Raw genomic sequence first — 17,426 nt, forward strand, 5'->3', positions numbered from 1 at the left:
GGGAGACTTAGATTTTCACATCGTTCTGTAGATGGGATATCTTTATTCGTCTTACATATTTTTTTCATCTGTCTGCCTTTGAAGCCTATATTCTTGGTTGTCTCAGATTCCTGGTACCTGGGACAATCAATTATGAAAGTGAAAGTGAAAGTCGCTCAGTCGTGTCTGACTCTTTGTGACCCCATGGGCTATATACGTCCATGGAATTCTCCAGGCCAGATTACTGGAGTGGGTAGCCATTCCCTTCTCCAGGGGATCTTCTCAACCCAGGGATCAAAGCCAGGTCTCCCACACTGTAGGCAGATTCTTTACCAGCTGAGCCACAGGGAAGCCCAAGAATACTGGAGTGGGTAGCCTATCCCTTCTCCAGTGGGTCTTTCTGACCCAGGAATCAAACCGGTGTCTCCTGCATTGCAGGCGGATTCTTTACCAACTGAGCTATCAGGGAAGCCTGCAATCAATCATAGCAGTGCTCAGTAAATGACTGTGAGGATGCAGGGCTGTGGCAACAGGCATATTCAAGTCAGAAGAAGCTTCTATAAGTTTCTTTATTTAAGTCTACAAATAAGGGCATTTCCATCCTACATACCTGCTTTATCAGTAAGCTGAAACTGTCTTATTGATAAGATAGTATACGTGTGTGTGTATGTGTTTCTGGAAAATACTTTCATGCAATTGTGTGATAGTACATATTTTCCAACAGGGTTCATGGAGAAAAGGGCCCTGATTATAACATTTGCCAATTTCTGTGGTGTAAATACTCCCATCATGGCTAATGTCAAGCTGTTATTGGAATATCACTGACTACACAGTAGGACGGGATCACAATTGGTTCTCAAAAGCCAGTACGAACTGCCTCTAACACATGTTGGAATACTCCCTTCATAGGTCATAAATAAAACATCTACTGAAAACTGGAAAGCCATGTTTGGAAATTCATGTGTCCTGGGCATATCTTGAGCTATACTTTGTAAAATGTCTCATGTATAGAGACCATATCCTTTTTATTTAGCATATGGACAGATTTCAAGAATTGAAAGGGTTGGCAGGTATAGGTAGTTGAACACAGGAGGTGAACTCAGAGATGATCACAGGTGTTGGAAAGACAGTGCTACATGGACAGAGACAGGAAGTAGGTGGGGAAGCTGGATGGGATGAGGGTGTCCCTTTGCTTGAGGATCTATCCTACTTGAAGAGCTAAGGATGAGGTATTGAAGAGAAAATCAGAAACTGTGTCCAGAAACAGAAAATCACCTATAGAAGTCAGAGAAGTCACACCACAGAATCATTTCTGGAAGGTAAATGTAGTGATAAAAATCAAAGGGTCAAACACTGAGCTTTTTGAAGATTTGGAAGAAAACAAACTAATACAAAACACACAGTCAGGTAAACAGGAAAAATAAAAAACACCAAAGAATATCCTGAAGGAGAATGATGAAAGTGGATGAAATGGCCAAGTGCTCCCTCGAAGCACAGAGAACAAAGAATGAGGAAAGGCTACTGGATTTCAGGCCGCGGGAGGGGCCACAAGACAACTTTAGGAATGACTGTCCCATAGAAGAGTCAATGCTTCTTTCTTGTAGCTACAAAAGCAGCATAAGAGTTGAGGCTCATTTCCACATAAAACTTGGTTCAGATCTAAGGAAATCAGGGAAAAGGAATGATACAGTGAATGAACAAAGCCCAAACATGCCATGAACAGAGTGAGTGAATTACAGCTGCAGCCTGAGAGGCCTGGCACGGTGAAAAATGGAAATTCTGGCGTAGCTTTTTGGTCTTTCTGGGACCAGGGGTAGTGGCCAGTTCCCATGGGGAAGGGACACATCCAGAACCATGAAATGGATGGCTGCCCTGGAATGAGCCATCCCATGGCAGAGGGACGAGTCTGGCAGAACACTTTAGGGAGGGCTGCATTTTGGCATCAGGATCTCTGCAGAAACAAGGCAGCTCAGAAATGAGAGAAAATATTAAATATCAACAGAAAAGCTGAACCGTGCAGGAGAATACAAACTGTATGGCAACACATGTGCCCGACTGGACCCAAGTCTGAACACCAGCTCTGCCCAGCTATGACATGGGCATACCTGCTCCTCCTCCAGATGCACGTTTCCTGGAGACGTGGCCTTGGCTGGGTGCAGGCAGATGTCTTGATTGGGCTTGGGCTAACCTCTTGAAGTGTGCACAAGCTTGCTCTTGCCTCCATGATGGCCGCCTAGGAAACTCATCTGCCTCTGGTCCAAACCAGCTCACGTGGATAACCTCCTTTGTCTCCTTTTCTTCCTCCCAACAAAATCCCTCCCAGTGAATGATTTTTCCTGTCCTGTTAGCTAGCCTGAGTTTTTCTACAGATCACGACTCCAACACACTTTAACATGCCTCCTGTCTTTGCAAAGACACTTGAGGAAGAATGTTTACCTGCTCAGAGGTCTGCAGGGCCCAAGGACCTGTCAGCGATCTCGTGGCCACTGACTGCAAGGACACAATCAGCCAGATGAGAGCACCATATGGGGGCTCAGGTAGTAGCCTCCCATTAAAATGCTAAAAAAACCTGGGTCATTATGAGTTAGAGCTGAGAAATGCTGTATGACTTTAGAGACTAGAAGACTTCAAAGAGGAGGGAAGCTCAGAGCTGGGCCTGGGGGTTGGAGGCTATCAACAAGAGCAAAGACACAAGGCAAGCCTGAGTCAACACAGTGATGGATGTTCCTTTAGTGAAAGATAACCAGCGACTGCAAATTCCGTCATTCACAGAGAGAAGGAACAGTAGAGGAAAGTGAGGGTATCGCCCCCTGTCTCTCCTTTCTAAAAGGCCAGTGGGAAGAGTTTGTTCCAGTAAACGAGATGGAACTGTGAAGGCCTCTGCTTTCTTGGAGAAAAGAAGAGATGAGGAGGGCCCATCCAGATTCAGGGGCCTGGTTTCCATGCCACCACTGCTCATACCTCGTCTTTCCCTTTTCCTGCCTCTTCCTCGTGGGTTAGGGCAGCATGTGCCCAAAGACATTAGTGCCCAGGACAATCCCTGCTGTGCACACACTGAAGGGTTGAGCAACTCTCCCAAGGAGAAGGGGGCAGGTGAGGAAACGCTTCCCAAAGGGTACTGTGCCTGACAGCACCCGGGGAGTCTCATTCAAATGCAGATTCTGATTCCTTAGGTCTGGGTGGGACTTGAGATCTCTTACAAGATCCCAGCTTCCAAAGAGATCCCTGTGAGGTTGGGGTTGACATATACACACTATTATGTATGAAACAGACAACTAACGAGAACTTACTGCATAGCATAGAGAACTCTATTAGTGCTCTGTGGTGATCTACATGAGAGGGAAAACCAAAAAAACAGAGGGGATATGTGTGCACATATGGCTGATTCACACTGCGGTAGAGCAGAAACCAGCACAACATTGTAAAGCAACTATACTCCAATAAAAATTTTAAAAAGAATAAGCAAGACTGGAAGAGCTGGAATAAGAAGAAAGGGGGCTGGGATGTGAGTCCCATTCGTTCAAGGAAAGCCCCGCAAGGAATTGAAAGTTGATTTTTCAGGCAAGAAGACCTTTAGGTGTTGACTTGATAGACGAACTGGTGGGAATACTATGAGGTATTAAGATAGTTTGGAGAGGGGTAAGATGGTACAGAGGCAGGAAATCAGGTGGGCAGTGTAATACAAAAAAAGAGAACCCTTGCAATAAGGTCAAAAGGCAAGGATTCTATTCCTATTTCACAGCCTATTTTAGCTATTTGGGTTTAATTTTCCCCTCTTGAAAAATGGGTATTGCTACTAGACTATATTAAGTCCTAAATATGCACTAAAATGTTAGTTTGGAATTCTGCTTATTGCAATTAATGTGAGCTTGAGAGGATAAAGAGTAAATTCAGCAGTGGTATCAATGGAATTCAGAGGAAGTAAAGGTATGAAACATTTTTCAGAAAGTTGAAATGACAGGGTTTAATAAATAATTCTATATAAGGAGACATAAGGCAGAGAAGAATGAAACTGATTTTGAGTTAATCCTGGGATACAATGACTTTGGTTCTCTCAAAAGACAGAAGTCATGGGATTTGGTGTAGGAGAAATATGATGAGTACAGATTAAGTAATATTGAGTAAACACTGAAAATGAGTCATTATGGGTGGGTCTGGAGCAGGGCACTCACACAACCCAGAGAGTAAATGTGTCCTGAAATTCTGTACCCTGGACATTCCACTCACATCAAAGGAGCCCCAGCTCTCATCTGAGAGAGGACATTCTGAAAGGCTGAAAGGGAGGAGGAGCAGAAAAGAAGGGGCTATAAAGTTGGGATGGCCCTTACCTTGGACCAGTCTCCCACAGTCCAGTGTGGAGGACAGTCTGTCCTGGCACAGGACTTACGGGATGAGGCCTTGGGTCCTTGACACAGTTCCTCGGAGAGATTCAAGAAGCTGCCATCCGTTAAGAGCTGCCGACAGGTGACCCTGCGATTCTGCGTTCCCCCTCCGCAGGTCCTGGAACACTGGGAGGACACAAGGAAGTGAGTCCACGGGCTCAGCCCTCTTTGGTTTAGTGAAACACAGGGCTCTTACAATCATAAGCCTGGCTGCCATACCTGCTGCCACTCTTCAATATGCCAGCTAGGAGGGCAGTCAAACTGGTTGCATGCTTGTAAGGCATGGGGCTTCTCATCTCTGCATTCCTCAGGCGGGGAGGGGGACTCCCCAGGGTGCAGGCAGTATACTTCTCGAGTCTGGATGCCAACACCACAGGTAGCTGAGCAGGGTCCCCAAGAGCCCATGTGCCACCTGTACCAAAACAACAAGTGGGCAAAATTCACTGTCCAGTGGACTCAGTGGGACACCCAGAGCATGGACAACTACACGCTCCTCTGTGGACTTCCAGCCTCCACCCTCCATATCCACAGCATCAATAAATGCAATTAAAGTGCAGAAATACAATGTTTAAAGGCAAGACATGTCAGAAAAATGCTTAAAGATTTCACCTGTCTAGGAAAGTCTGGAGTGAAAGAGAAGCAGATTTCTCTCCATCCTAGCCTACCACCATATATCATTAATAAAATCTTGGTTTTGTTTTGAATAGAGCCCCAAGGCAAGGATGATTTATATAAGGTGTCAAAAGAAATTTTAAATGCTTAAAAGCACACTTCAGGAAATTTTTAGGGCACCTGGATTCATTATTTGGAATATCCCTAAGAAAATTCTTTTATGTTAGGATTGGATTTACAGCACATATATATACATAATGTGATTCCTTTCCAATAAGATCTCGGAAAAATCAGGTTTTCTCATGAAACATCTGCAAAAATGAAAAACCAGGGCAGTTGCTTTGGGTACATATTTCCAAGTTGCCTTCAAAAATGATTCTCTCAATTCACGCTTTCGCCAGAAGTAGAGAGAGCCTGACTTCTATAGCCATACCACCACTGGACCATACCATTTGAAAAAGGCTCTGCCCATCGGATGGGTGAAAAATTGTACACAATGATTATTTTAAAACTTGTAGATATTTAATTATTAGTAATCATGAATCTTACCCCAGCTGTAAAATATTTTTCTAAGCTCCTGGCTTATCAAAAAGACAAACTTTAACAAGAATATAGAGAATTTAATAATACATTTAAAAATTTTGATGAAATAGATATGCTATTAGGCAACTACAAAAAGTTCTTTTGAAGAAAAGGACTAGATTGTGCTAATTTTGTGATAAAGTTCCTACAAGTTTCTAAGAAACAAATGAATTCTTATGTTACTTAAAATGTTCCAAGGTAAAAAGGAAGATTAAAATGTAAAGAAAACATTTGATTACAATCTATGATTATATATTTTTAATTTTAAAAAGACAGAAACAGAAATCCTAAGTAACAAGCATATTAATCGAAGGATTAAAATAATACACAGTATGAACATTCATTTGGAAGGACTGATGTTGAAGCTGAGGCTCCAATACTTTGATCACTTGATGCAAAGAGTCTACTCATTGGAAAAGACCCTGATGCTGGGAAAGACTGAAGGCAAAGAAGAAGATGGTGACAGAGGATGAAATGGTTAGATAGCATCACCAACTCAATGGACATGAGTTTGAGCAAACTCCGGGAGATAGTGAAGGACAAGGGAGCCTGGTGTGCTGCAGTCTGTGGGATCGCTAAGAGTCAGACACGACTTAGTGACTGAACAACAACAGCAACATACACTGTGAACTGAACATCTGTATCCTTCTCCAAACTCCAAAGATCCCAAGAATACTTATATTATTTTCCAAATTGTTCTTATCTTTTAATTTCTTCATATATATTTAATTTCTTTCTATATATTTAATTTCTTAATGAATTCATCTTTCATTTGGTGAATCTGTGAACTATCTTAATTAGCCTTAGCTTTTTTTCATATGCTTTGGAATGTCATTTTGCAGGCTCAACTGGAAGGGGTTTTCTCTCCCTCCACTACCTTTAAACCTTTTCTCTGTCTCTCAACCCTTTCCGTCTACAGTTTGGTTTGCCGCCACCGAGCCCTCTGGGGTCCAGGCTAGAACCAGGTCCGTGTGGCCCATGTGGCACAGAAGCACTATGAAGACACTGACGACCCGACCACTGAGCCAACAGGTAAGCCAGGGCTGGGTCTGCTCCCAGGGCTCTACTACGTCTGTCCTTCACCTTCACAGGTGAGTAGCTTCGGGTAAACAAAGGCTTATGGTTGTGGTCAGCAGCAGCTTTTTGTCACAAAGAAGTAAGGAATATGGGTCCTTTTCCATGAATTAAAAGAAAGATGCTCAGTCTCGGTTACCCAGAGGATACGAACTCTCACTGACCCCAAATGCTGTGGGGCTAAAGCCCAGAAGAACTATAGGTCCAATTCCACTCACCACTTCCCTCTTCTGTTCCTTTCCCAGCCTATGCAGTTATTTCCACCATTTCCTGGGTGTGATGTTTCCCTTTTTTATACTGTAGCTATCACTGATCTGTATTTGGAGCAGAATGTGAAATTAAAACATGATCTGAATTGGAAGTATATTCATTAAGCTATTAATTAGGCTACTAATATATAAAGTTCCAATAGCTTTAGGGGTGAGGAAAATCACCAATAGTAGATACTCTGACGACAATCAGACCACACAGCTAAATAATTAGAAGGCTTTTGTTGCAATATTAAAACAACTCAGCCTAACTATGTAATTTATTAGGAGCAACTTTGGGATGGTCAGTCTTTCAAGAAAGTATATAACTACTAAAATTGATCAGTGACATAAGGGACTGGAAGGGGAACCATTCTTATTCAAGAAACAGGTAACAATTTCTTATTAAGAGACAATGAACACAGCATTTTTTGTTTTAATTCAAGACCTGGGTAACAAGTTGGTACAGAAACACTTTACTCTTGCCTTTTGTCTCCCCACCTCCCTGTCTAGCCATGTTGAGTCCTGTCACAGAAGAAGAAGGCTCTTCTTGGACTAGTGGAACCATTATGTAACCCTGCCCGTTTCTCTCTCCTGGAAAAAGCAAACTCCATAAATAGCAGACACTCAGCAGTTAAAGGACAGACCAAAGGGAGTAACCCCAGAAGAGCAAATAAACATACAACGCCCCACCTTGGAGAGTTCAGGCTAATACATCAAACACATTTGCCTCTGGGTAAATAAAGATCTACTGACTGTCCAACCCAATCTCACTGGTAAGTTTCACCCTGGGGTGATATTTTACTGCTATTGCCCTTGGAGTCAGTAAATATTTGTATGGAAAGTATTGTGCAACACCCTGTTCCTGTTATTCCTACACCACTGGTTTCTAGAACCTAAAACATTTTTGTAAACTTACCTTTATTTTGGCATCAACCCTTTGTCTCTGCTGGTTTTTTTCCAAAATAACTCTCAACCTTCAAAACCTTTATTAAACTTGCAACTTTGAAATGAGGAATAGTATTTCTCTTCACATAAAAACAGACCCTTAATTTTGCAAAGTGGCCAAGATATATTGTGTGCTGTATTATTCCCAGCTTGAGAGCTCTGTGGGCAAGACTGCTGAGGCAGATTATGTGCAAGATCCCTGGCCAAGGCTGAGTGATGAGGAACCTGCTCATGGGCCGGTGCATGGATAAACCAGCACGCTCCCTTCAGGAACATAAAGGGACAGTTTCTAGATCTGTAGTCAGATCTTGCCCCAATTTGGTGAGCAAAAGAAGGATGGCACTGCAAACCAAGCTCCTCCTCGGCAGGTCAAGCAGAGGCTGTTATTCTTATAACTAAAACAAACCCTGAGCATTTCAAAGGACTCCTCGGCAGGTCAAGCAGAGGCTGTTATTCTTATAACTAAAACAAACCCTGAGCATTTCAAAGGACTCATGAGTAGACATGAAGATAATTGCAAAAATACTCGACACAGCCCTGCAGATGTGAGTGAAAAATGCAACCTGAAGCATGACTCAACAATGAAAGACTAGAGCTGAAAAGGACCGTGGTGATGATAAAGCCTAACACCTTTGATCAACATTCAGATGAAGAAACTGGGCCCTAAGAGCCAAGGGACATGTCTGAAGTGTCCTGATGGAGGCAGAACTGGCCTCTACTCCATGCTCCAGATCCATTCCCACTTCTTTCTGCACTGTTAAGACACATCTCTACCATGTGTCCAAGGTTAGGATCCCATTTCACACTGTTGACTTCATATACCAGGGAGCAGAGAGCCGCTGATCACTTTTACGGGACAGTATTAGCTTATTTCATGGATAAGGGCTCCAGGCAGAGGGCCAAGGTCCAGAAGGCATGAATGAGCAGGAGCATGGGTCAAAGTGAATAATTCAGTTTGGCTGCTAGGCAAGTTCAAGTTCCTTTGGGTGTGTGTGTGTGTGTGTGTGTGTGTGTGTGTGTGTGCATGCACACATGCGCTGTGATAAGGTGAGAGAAGTCATGACAGGAAACGTGGTTCAAGAACCTAAAACCATGGTCACCAAGGACTTTATCTGCTCTCATGGGTTGAACTGCTTTCTTCAAAACGAAGCTGAAGTCCTAACCATGAGAACTCATAAATGTGAACTTATCTGGAAATAGCATCTTTGCAGATGATAGAGTTAGGCTGAGGTCATCAGATGTTGGGCTCTAACTCAATAGGAGCAGTGACCTTATAAAAGGGGAAATTTCAATGCAGAGACCTACAGAAGGAAGATGCTATGAAAACACAGGGGGGATTTCCCTGGTGGTCCAGGAGTGTGGCTAAGACTCCACACTCCCAATGCAGAGGGCCCGGCTTCCATCCCTGGTCAAGGAACTCGATTCCACATGCCACAACTAAGACCTGGTACAGCCAAATAGATAACTAAATATTATAAAAGGAAAACACACAGGGAATGCCATCCACAAGCTGCTACTGCTCCTGCTGCTAAGTTGCGTCAGTCGTGTCTGACTCTGTGCGACTCTATAGACGGCAGCCCACCAGGCTCCTCCGTCCCTGGGATTCTTCAGGCAAGAATACTAGAGTGGGTTGCCATTTCCTTCTCCAGTGCATGAAAGCGAAAAGTGAAAGTGAAGTTGCTCAGTCGCATCCGACTCTTCGCGACCCCAGGGACTGTAGCCTACCAGGCTCCTCCGTCCATGTCCATGGGATTTTCCAAGCAAGAGTACCAGAGTGGGTAGCCATTCCCTTCTCCCATCCACAAGCTAAGGATGCTCAAGCTACCAGAAGTTAGAATAGGTTTTCCCTCAGAGCTGTCAGAAGGAACCAACCTTGATTAAGGGTTTCTAGACTCCCCATATGTGAGACAGTGAACTTCTGTTGTTTAAGCTACTCAGTTTATGGAACTTTGTTATGGAAGCCCAAGGGAACTAATACATACACCAAAGTAAAGAATGTGACTTTTCCACAGGGAAAAGGAAGTCACTGGAGGGTTTTTTGTGGGAGTTCACAGGGCCATTCTCTAATTTAGAAGACAGTTTCATAGTCATACGTGTACACACAGATCAGTGCAGGAAACATTACAGGCAGGACTCAAATTTTATGATAAGTGGTCAGGGGCATATCTAATTTGGACTCAATCCAAGGACGCTTTCAGATTCACATGCAGGCAGGCTTTACATGGGGGACACTCAGACGAATTACGGCAGGCTAGCTATTTCGGTTAAGGTAATTAATTAAAAATTTATAATTGATTTCAATATCTCTACCTTTGTTCTCCCCATCTCAGGGTTTTAGCAGTCTCTTTTAAGTGTACATTTTTTTTTTTTTTTTTGGCCATGCAGTGCAGCATGTTGGGAATCTTAGTTCCCCAACCAGGGATCAAACACACATCCCCTGCATTGGCAGCTCGGAGTCTTAATCACTGGACCACCAGGGAAGTCCCTAACTGTAAATTCGATTTATCAAATGCTCCAATGGCTTCCCGGCAACTCTCGGGATCAAGTCCAAATGCCTGCAATAGTCCTACTATGTCTGGTCTCATCTCTGGTTTGGTCTCTCATCTCCTGACTTCCTTTCTGTCAAGTTTCTTGAACACACCAATTTCTTCCTTTCCTCGGGGCCTCTGTATATACTGTTCCTTCTGCCTAGAACACTCCCTCCTCTATGCTTCCCCTGGCCAACTTTCACTCCTCTTTTACATATCAGCTTACATAGAACCCTCAGGGAGGCCTCCTCTGAATGCCTGCACCCAATCCTCAGTCCAAACCAATCCATATTAGGTCCTTATGCGACTCTTGGTCTTGAGACTTTTTCTGTTTCTTTATAGCATGTATTATAATTTAAGTAATATACTTATTTATGTTTGTTTAACTCTTCCTCCTACTCCATCCCAAGACTCAAGTTGAAGGAACCAGATTAAAAACCTTGTAGAGCATGATTCCAATTTCTTGGGACAACAGGTTGAGATATTAAACTATGCTTTTCACCTCCTGCATTTCCCCTTGTCCTTCACCCTAGTCAGACAGGTAGTTTCCATCTCACAGAGCCTCACCAGAGGGATGTGGTAGGGGTGGGGGGAGGAGAACAGAAACTAGCTTCTCCAAAAGTATCTAAATCATTGCTTCTGATATTAGATTAAGAAAAAACTGAGAAACCTAAGGTGAGTAATTTGGATTCCTAAGGTTTTCAATACTTAACATGAGTGCTATTTCCCCTGAGATAAAGGGGACGTTCCAAATGGACAGAATCTCAGCATCACCTCGCATACACTTGATGTTCTTGGAGCGGTCCGGATAGACTTGATGATAAAGTGGGCATCCTGACTCCCAGTTAGATTAAACCTTCTAATACTCCTACTGTGTTGTGTCTTCTGCCGTGTTCTACTAGTATTCTGGTGTGGATGACTCTGGAATTCAGTAAACCTGGGGGCGGAAGTGGGAGGTCTAGGGAAGAAGATTTCCCTATGCTGTTTCTGGGCCTTGCTCACCAAAGTAACTGTGTAGGTCTTTACTGCCTCGTCCCAGTTGAGTACAGCAAGATCAATCTAACGTAAGTCAAGAAGTTCCCTGGGGACTTCCCTAGTGGTCCAGTGGTTAAGAATCCTCCTTGCAATGCAGGGGATGCAGATTTGATCACTGGTCAGAGAATTAAGATACCACATGCTTCAAGCAACTAAGCCCACACAGCAACCACTGGGCCCTTGCACCACAACTAGAGAGTCCACGTGCCACAGTGAAAGATCCCATGCGCTGCAACTAAGACCCTGTGCGACCTAATAAAGATATATATATATATATATATCTTATATGTATACTCTTATATATATATATAAGTATATATACTCTTATATATATATATGAGTCCACGTGCCACAGTGAAAGATCCCGTGTGCTGCAACTAAGACCCTGAGCGACCTAATAAAGATATATATATATATATATATATCTTATATGTATACTCTTATATATATATATAAGTATATATACTCTTATATATATATAAGAGTCCACATGCCACAGTGAAAGATCCCGTGTGCTGCAACTAAGACCCTGCGCGACCAAATAAAGAGATATATACCATGTGCCACAGCGAAAGATCCCGTGTGCCGCAACTAAGACCCTGCACAACCAAATAAAGATATATATATATATATATATATATGAGTCCACGTGCCACAGTGAAAGATCCTGTGTGCTGCAACTAAGACCCTATGCGACTAAATAAAGATATATATATATATGAGTCCTCGTGCCACAGTGAGAGATCCCATGTGCCGCACCTAAGACCCTACGTGACCAAACATATATATATATATATACATATATATATATGTATATATATATTTTAAAGAAGGAGTTTCCCATATTTCCTTGGCTGACAATCTAAGTCAGAAATATAGCAATGGATATAAAATGCTATGCCTGGTTCCCTGTAGATGTGGTCTCCCCAAGGATGAAGCCGGTTTCCTCCAAGACTGAGCAGGTTAGAGACCAAGACCCACAAAGAAAGGACCCATCTGCAGGACAAAGAAGCATGGATCTCCAGGATGCCCTCACTCGCTGGATCCTCACCACCAGCACCCTGAGACCACCAAGGCAGGACTTTCTTCCTCACAGCCAACACATCTCATGGAATCAAAATCAGGAAGACCAAGAGACTTCCAGAAGCACAAATTATTTCCTGAATACCCATAAAAATCTATCTTTACTCCTGGATGTAACAAACATAATAAATGTCCTCAATTGCTTAGGATCCCAGACATAATTAAACTTACCTTTAGTGAATGCAGGTACCTAATTAAATGTGTGATAAAATTACTAAGAGGCAGAAAGAAAATCCGGCAATGAGGAAGAGAGGAGGTGACTGGGAATGAGCTTTCAACTTTTGGCTTTAAATGTATCACAGAAGAGGGGTCAAGATTATACAGGTAAAGGATAGAGAAGAGAAAAAACTGGGGGGTGGATTTTGGAATGTCTTGTGAGAAACTAGTGATGCTGAGTTATAATCCTCTGTAGCTAACAATAGCCAGGGACAGAGAAACATGAGGAAAATCTACCTTTCCTTCTGACAAAAATCCCCAGCATCTTATAAGCACTTAAGAGAGGAAGCAGATTAATTTTTAAGGTCAACCTTTCAGGCCAAGGAGACCAAAAATAAGCCAACATCGCCCACTCTTTGGGAACTCTTAACAGTATACCCCACAATCTTAGATCTCTGGTAGGTCAGTGGGAAGGGTGAGAACACACTGGTGTGATTTCTAGATAACAAGTAGGAGATCATTCAGTTAGTCCACAAATATGGATGGAGCACCTCCTGTGTACCTGTGCTAACCTGACCTCAGAGCCTGTGTTCCCTGATGTGGATTCAGGCAAAGAAGTACCCCTGAAGGGACAGACATGAGACAACAAAACTGTTGAGCTCATGGTGTTGCCAGCAGCAGCCAGTTCACATTCACTCATGTTTGATGCAAACAGAAGGCAGGGTAAAGGGGATTCCTGCTTAATCTAGCAGTATTCGTGTATTTTAGTGAGAATCTGGCTGGCACATAGCTTGAACGGAGAAGGGAGAACTCTGATCTCCTTGGATGACTCCCCCTCAGCCTCAATACACATGCGTGATTCTCTGTGGGGAGCAGAAGACTGCACGTACCTGGGCGGACAGGGCTCTGTGTTACAAGCCTGGCTCATCGCCGGAGGGCGGTGGACCATATCACACAAGGTGTCATTGACCGTCTGCTGGGTCTGAAGGTGTAAGCACACTGCAATGGCTTCTTGATGGCCTGGAGGTTGGAAATAGGAAAAAAAAAAATATGCAAATGACTTAGAATGACTCGTGGGGAAAAAAGAAAACAGGGTCTTTGAACTCCTCATTCTTTTTTTTTTTTTTCAATGGATGAGAATTTTATTTTTTTTATTTTTTTTTATTTATTTATTTTTTTATTAGTTGGAGGCTAACTACTTCACAACATTTCAGTGGGTTTTGTCACACATTGACATGAATCAGCCATAGAGTTACATGCATTCCCCATCCCGATCCCTCCTCCCACCTCCCTCTCCTCCCGATTCCTCTGGGCCTTCCCAGTACACCAGGCCCGGGCATTTGTCTCATTCATCCCACCTGGGCTGGTGATCTGTTTCACCATAGATAATATACATGCTGTTCTTTCGAAACATCCCACCCTCACCTTCTCCCGCAGAGCTCCTCATTCTTAAGCCACTGCCCTTTGGACTGTATTGCTTGCCTGCAGGATGCATTTCCAGGTCCACATGGAGCAACTGACTGTGGCTTTCCCAAAGTCTCCCAGGCTCTATTATTTCCTCAGTTACTTTGTAAACTCCCAAATGGTCACTTTGAGGCATCAAGAACCACCCCTGAGACCCCATCCACCGTCACACTGATCTGCGTTTCAAACACACTCAAGGCCAGGAGTTCCTGCAAATGAATGATCCGCATGCTTCTTCCAAACATATACAATAATTTCCCTAAGAGGAATTTTCATATCAGCTCCTAAAGAATAACACTTTCTCACATGAGTGGAATCAAACAGTATTTGTCCACACCTAATGTATATTGGACATGAGTCTGAGTAAACTCTGGGAGTTGGTGATGGACAGGGAGGCTTGGCGTGCTGCGATTCATGGGGTCGCAAATAGTCAGACACGACTGAGCGACTGAACTGAACTGAACTGAACTGAATGTATATTGGACTGCAAGGAGATCAAATCAGTCAGTCCTAGAGGAAATCAACACTGAACATTCACTGGAAGGACTGATGTTGAAGCTGAAGCTCCAATACTTTGGCCACCTGATGTGAAGACTCATTAGAAAAGACCCTGATGCTGGGAAAGATTGAAGGCAGGAGGAGGAGACGACAGAGGACAAGATGGTTGGGTGGCATCACTGACTCAATGGGCACGAGTTTGAGCAAGCTCCGGGAGATGGTGAAGAACAGGGAAGCCTGGTGTGCTGCAGTCCATGGGCTTGCAGAGTTGGACATGACAGAGTGACTGAACAACAAATGTATATTGGGATGCATTTTTAAGGTTACATTATAGCATGGTTAAATTCATAGAGCCAGAAAGTACGTTGGTAGATGCCAGGGGCAAGATGGGGGCGAGTAAGTGTTAAATGGGGACAGAATTTCAGTTTGTGCTCAGTCGTGTCTGACTCTGTGATCCATGGACTGTAACCTGCCAGGCCTCTGTCCACGGGATTTCTCAGGCACGAATACTGAAGTGGGTTGCCATTTCCTCCTCCAAGGGATCTTACTGACCCAGGGATCAAACCCTTATCTCCTACATCTCCTGCATTAGCAGGCAGATTCTTTACCACTAATGCCACCTGGGAAGCCCCTTTTATACCCAAGGGGTTCCAAAATGCAATACAGCCAACCAGCTTCCCTGTTCAAATACAAACTTTCACAGGCACATTTTTCCTTTGAGGCTAGACAGGTCTGTCTGACTCCAAGGCCTAGTCTCAACCATTATTTTGTTTGTTGAGACAAATTAGAAAAAAAAAAGATTACTGGGAAATCAGAACTGAGCAAAATATAAATCAAATTTTGATGGAAAAAAATCAAATAATAATTGTAATAGCAACCAACTATGCTATTTGAAATATGCAAATGTATTCAGTTTCATGCAAGAATGTGTGTTCCCCATTGCGGTTCTTTTCCCAAATGCCATGTTTCAATTCAACCATTTTACAATATTTTGCAGAATACAGTATGGACCAAAATATATATAAAATATATATTCGAGATGTTGAGTTCTTTTCCCTAAATTTCTTTGCTTTCTTCAGTTGTAATCTTATGCTCCTGGGCATAGTAGGTTGCAGTCTTAAATCTCCATGCATCTTCCAATGAATTTTTTTTTAATAAACACTAACTTGAAACATGAAGAGACACTGCTACAACATTATAACTCAGGTTCCTCCCTATAAATGTTGAACTTTCTTATTAGTTTTACAGGGACACAGATGTTCATTTTCTAGCAAGTTTCCTTTCTTTTTAATCTGAGAAAAATGCAGTTGTCTTTCACATATATTCTAATTTATAACCAGAATTATTTACAAAATACACTTGAAGATTATTTTGGAACATGAGTGGGTGGATCTGAAAGCACCAAAGTTACCTCAAATTAACCATTTTTATGGAATTTCACAATAGTTGTGACAAATTAAAGCAAGTTTACTCAAATTAACCATTTTTATGGAATTTCACAATAGTTGTGACAAATTAAAGCAAGTTTACTCAAAAGAATATAAAAGTTTAATGAGAGATTTAGGATACTTATTGAGGTGTAATGTATTTTCCAAAGATGGCCATGAGAATATCTCCCATCTCTCACACTGAACCTATGACATGACTTCACCACTTTCCACTTCAAGAGATTTGAGCAAACCTTTATCCTCAAAAGAAAAAAGTTATAAAGATAAGTTTACTTCATCTCATTTTTAACAAAATTTGGACAGTAATCACAAATACGCATTTAGAAGATATAAGATAAATCAGGTGTTGAAATTTCAATGTACTTTCTCTAATAAATCCTTTGGTAGCATGAAGCAACTTTCTTCACTTCACAGTTGACTTCTGCAATGTCATAATATGAGGGTTATTTTATTTTTTGGCAAAAAATATCTAAAGCCTACATCAAGAAATGAATTCATAATTAAAGGGTAAAAACACAGACGCTAAGAGGGGAAGCAGAGCCAATAAATGAGCTAATACATTCTCTTTTGTTGGTTTAAGGTTAGTTCAAGTTGGGTTTCTTGCAAATAAATCTTGACTAATTCAACATGCCAAGTAACATATCTCACACACACACTCACACAGAGTAAGAAATACTCGGAGCAACAACAAAAAATTCTACAGTCAGAACCTTTAAGGTGTTACCCGATATTTAATATAGTAAATTACTTTTTAAAAGTTGGAAAATGATTTGAATAAGAAAATTATGTTGCTATAATAAACAAATGGCCTTTGGCACTCAGAAATAGATGCAATATGCTTTTTTAAGCAGAGAAACATTAACAAAAATTATTCCTATATTAGTCTATAAAGAAAACTGTATTAAATTCCATAACCTAGAAATAATGTAGGCAATATTCCTTGACTATAATAGAGTCCAACTATAAATGAAAAATAAACAATTAAACCCCCCAATCTGAACATCAGAATTTAAAAATAATCATTTCCGATAAGTGGCACTAGTGGTAAAGAATCCACCTGCCAATGCAGGAGGTGCAAGAGAGGTGGGTTCAACCCCTGGATGGGAAAGAGTACCTGGGGAAGGAAATGGCAACCTGCTCCAGTATTCTTGCCTGGAGAACCCCATGTACAGAGAAGACTGGTGGGCTACAGTCCATGGGGCCTCAAAGAATCAGACACGACTGAGTGACTGAGCACACACACACAAAACTCCAAGGTTAAAAACAGTAGCTAAGCTACACAGTGTTTGACAAGAAAAAGGAGCAGAGGAGGGCTTAAAGCAACAGGAGATTAGATGAGCAACACTTGATGATGCTATTAATATTATCAAGAAATGGATGACTTTTTCC

At 42.2% G+C, this 17,426-nt stretch overlaps 1 protein-coding gene across 1 annotated transcript in view; it reads right to left on the reverse strand.

The window, feature by feature from the left end:
* The window catches only part of ADAMTSL3 (ADAMTS like 3), a 371,458-nt gene that overhangs the window by 96,932 nt on the left and 257,100 nt on the right, over positions 1 to 17,426 (reverse strand). The window contains exons 16-18 of the mRNA XM_061158827.1: positions 13,518 to 13,647; positions 4,581 to 4,773; positions 4,308 to 4,487 (exon numbers count right to left, since the gene is read on the reverse strand). Of these exons, the coding sequence (XP_061014810.1) occupies positions 4,308 to 4,487; positions 4,581 to 4,773; positions 13,518 to 13,647 (503 nt within the window). The remainder of the gene's footprint in view (positions 1 to 4,307; positions 4,488 to 4,580; positions 4,774 to 13,517; positions 13,648 to 17,426) is intronic.

Source organism: Dama dama, chromosome 13 (assembly GCF_033118175.1).
Source record: "Dama dama isolate Ldn47 chromosome 13, ASM3311817v1, whole genome shotgun sequence".
Lineage (NCBI taxonomy): Eukaryota > Metazoa > Chordata > Mammalia > Artiodactyla > Cervidae > Dama > Dama dama.